Here is a 3,894-nt window from a genome sequence, read left to right on the forward strand (position 1 = left end):
ACAATATAAATTATTAAAAAAGCAACTAGAATACACGTTAGATCACACTCGTCACGAGCTGTGGAGGATTGTGCCTCTGACAATATAAATTATTAAAAAAGCAACTAGAATACACGTTAGATCACACTCGTCACGAGCTGTGGAGGATTGTGCCTCTGACAATATAAATTATTAAAAAAGCAACTAGAATACACGTTAGATCACACTCGTCACGAGCTCTGGAGGATTGTGCCTATTAATTGGTCTTTTAGAAATGTTTTTCTTTTTTCCTGGAATATTTTAAGGCTAACAATTTTCTGGCTGTGGTGTAATACCAAATCAAAACGGATTGCTTAACAGCTTCCTACAAGATTTTCAACAACAAAAAAGTATAAAATAGTTACATAAACCGAAAACTAAACAAATCATACCTCCAACAGAGGACGTCATCTATCACGGACCAAGTTGCTTTTTTAATAATTTATATTGTCAGAGGCACAATCCTCCAGAGCTCGTGACGAGTGTGATATAACGTGTATTCTAGTTGATTTTTTAATAATTTATATTGTCATAAATGATAATGATAAATTAATAATTAATGGATGAAAGTGTGAACATACCGCCAGTAGATAAGACTTGTTTGTTTGTTTCTTGTAAAGCACAAAGCTACACATAATGGGCTTTCTGTGTCGTCGAATCCCAGTTTTTAGTATTAGAAGTCTTAACAATTACTGATGATGCCACTGGGGGGAGCAGTAGATGGGGAATTATTCCAATGATACACGTTTAAGTTGACAATAATGCTTTGTATCAAAATATGTTGTCCCCCCGGTGAGGCAGCGGTAAGTTTATGAACTTACAACGCTAAAATTCGGGGAAGACTCCCCGCGGAGGACATAGCAGACAGTCCAATGTAGGTATGTTCCAAAACAAACAAAATATATTATTTTAATGACCAACTCGAAGTTATTCCCTCATGTTTACATTGCTACTCGAATGGAAGCTAAATAAAAAGCTAGAGAGCTGAAGATGTTTGCCTGACAAAATCAACGAGTTTTGTGTTTACCCTTTAAAAAGAAATTCTCGTAATTCATTTCATAACTCTGGAAAGCTTTTCGGATTGAACCTTTATTGCGCCTAATAAACAAACGACTGTTGTTTATTCACCGTGAGCTCACTTCTGTAACTCAATAAAATATTTCTACGGTAAACAGCTTACGTTGCTTTCTGTAATTCATCTCATTGAAGGTGAAAAACACATCTTTATAAAGATAACTTATACTAGGATAACTGATGTTTTTTGACACGTGTAACAGAATATTACAAACCACAGTATAGCATATTTTTGATACATTTCAGACTACGAATGACGTAACATGTAATCAGTACGAGCTGAGGGGGATCTTACGCCTAGAATTGTAAAATACAAATGATCGTTTATTTTAAGATAATGAATTACTAGATTTATTACTTGTTTCATACCATAACAAAGATTTACCTGACCTTTTATCTTTTTAGGCAAGGAATGGCTAATTTTACGCAATGAATGCCTGGTTCTTTTGACTGTGAATGTCTTAATTCTTTCTTTTTATGTATTCTATGACACATCATCTGTTTTATCAGTTTCGTACTACCGATGTCCTAATTACCATAAGTTGTTTTAAACATAACCTCTGACCTCTTCCAGGCACCCCAGCCGATAGGTGTGGGCTGGAGATTGGTGACATTATCATCAGCGTCAACGGTATGCGAGTTCTGGATGCCACACATTCTGACGTTGTCAAAGCAGCGCATGCAGGTGACGTAACTCAATTGAAAGTGTACATTTTTTTAAAATTAACATAAAGCCGCAGGTCGGATTACTGTTATTAGTTTTAGAATAAAAATACGTGGTTAGAACATTAAGATAAAAATTCACGATTTATTATATCTCTCGTAAATAGTTGTTTGTTTGTTTTTGAGATTAAAGCGACATTGGACTATCTGCTGTGTCCACCGCGGGAAATCGAACCCTGGATTTTAGCTTTGTAAGTCCGTAAGTTTACCGCTGTTTCACCGGGGTACCATAAATAGTAGAAATATTAATTTGGATAAAATAACTAAAAAATAATAATAACAGGGGGCGGGTATAATGATAATACGACGTCACTACAAACCTTCAGGGGGACGGATATAATGATAATACAACGTTACTACAAACCTTCAGGGGGACCGATATAACAATGATACGACGTCACTACAAAATCTTCAGGGAGTCGGATATAATAATGACATGATGTCACTACAAACCTTCAAGGGGTCGGATATAATAATGATACGATGCCACTACAAACCTTCAGGGGGACGGATATAATAATAATAATACGACGTCACTACAAAATCTTCAGGTGTACGGATATAATAATGATACAATGCCACTACAAACCTTTAGGGGGACGGATATAATAATGATAGGATGCCACTACAAAATCTTCAGGGGGACGGATATGATAATGATAGGACGTCACCACAAAATCTTCAGGGGGACGGATATGAGAATGATACGACGTCACTAAAATATTTTCAGGTATACGGATATAATAATGATACGACGCCACTACAAACCTTCAGGGGGAACCGATATAATAATGATACGATGCCACTACAAACTTTCAGGGGGCGGATATAATAATGATACGACGTCACTACAAAATCTTCAGGGGGACGGATATGATAATGATACGACGTCACTACAAAATCTACAGGTGTACGGATATAATAATGATACGATGCCACTACAAACCTTCAGGGGGACGGATATGATAATGATACGACGTCACTACAAAATCTTCAGGTGTACGGATATAATAATGACACGATGCCGCTACAAACCTTTAGGGGGACCGATATAATAATGATACGATGCTTCCACAAAATCTTCAGGGGGACGGATATGATAATGATAGGACGTCACTACAAGCATTGTACGTTTGGTTAATACCTTTATTAACACTTCCATGTACAAGCTTCCACCCGGTGGCTCAGCAGTTTGCACGAAGACTTATAACGCTAATATTCAATGTTCGAACCCTGCTGTGGGGATAGCAGAGATAGCCCATTGTGCAGATTTGAGCTCAACAACGAATAAACATTTCCTTGTTTTGAAACATAATTTTTGTTTGTGTAACTGGCATGATGGAGTAATATTAATTGTAACATTTGTAATATTAATTGTAACATTTATAATATTAATTGTAACATTTGTAATATTAATTGTAACATTTCTAATATTAAATGTAACATTTGTAATATTAATTGTAACATTTATAATATTAATTGTAACATTAATTGTAACATTTATAATATTAATTGTAACATTTGTAATATTAATTGTAACATTTATAATATTAATTGTAACATTTGTAATATTAATTGTAGCCTTCTTTTCTTTACAGGTTCCGATACTTTATGCTTGGAGTTAGCTCGCACTTGTCATTTGTTAACACCCGATGAACGACAGCCTTCGCAGCACGCTCTTCTTTCAGGTTTTCTCCAAAGACTGAGTATAGATGGCGACACCAGGCGGTGGTGTAGACGGTGGTTTGTCCTCAAAACTGACAACTGTTTGTACTGGTACAAGACACCTCAGGTACTTGTGTAACTTTGGATATATAAAAAAACACCAAAAAAAAAAAACTAATGAACTATTTGACGACAGGAATATAAATAATAATTTTATGTGATGTGGAGGATGCTTTTTTTCTTTTACTACAGGCCCGGCATGGCCAGGTGGTAAGGACGCTCGGCTCGCAATCTGCGGATCGCAGGTTCGAATCCCCGTCACACCAAACATGCTCGCCCTTTCAGCCATTAGGACGTTATAACGTGACGGTCAGTCTCACTATTCGTTGGTAAAAGAGTAGCCCAAGAGTTGGC

At 36.4% G+C, this 3,894-nt stretch overlaps 1 protein-coding gene across 2 annotated transcripts in view; it reads left to right on the top strand.

Moving 5' to 3' along the window:
* The window catches only part of LOC106470527 (serine-rich adhesin for platelets-like), a 77,559-nt gene that overhangs the window by 57,598 nt on the left and 16,067 nt on the right, over window positions 1-3,894 (top strand). For both annotated transcript variants that reach the window (XM_022399133.1, XM_022399134.1), the window contains exons 6-7: window positions 1,667-1,777; window positions 3,414-3,607. In XM_022399133.1, coding sequence (XP_022254841.1) covers window positions 1,667-1,777; window positions 3,414-3,607 — 305 coding nt within the window. The remainder of the gene's footprint in view (window positions 1-1,666; window positions 1,778-3,413; window positions 3,608-3,894) is intronic.

The sequence above is a fragment of the Limulus polyphemus genome, unplaced genomic scaffold, assembly GCF_000517525.1.
Source record: "Limulus polyphemus unplaced genomic scaffold, Limulus_polyphemus-2.1.2 Scaffold4065, whole genome shotgun sequence".
NCBI classification, from domain to species: domain Eukaryota; kingdom Metazoa; phylum Arthropoda; class Merostomata; order Xiphosura; family Limulidae; genus Limulus; species Limulus polyphemus.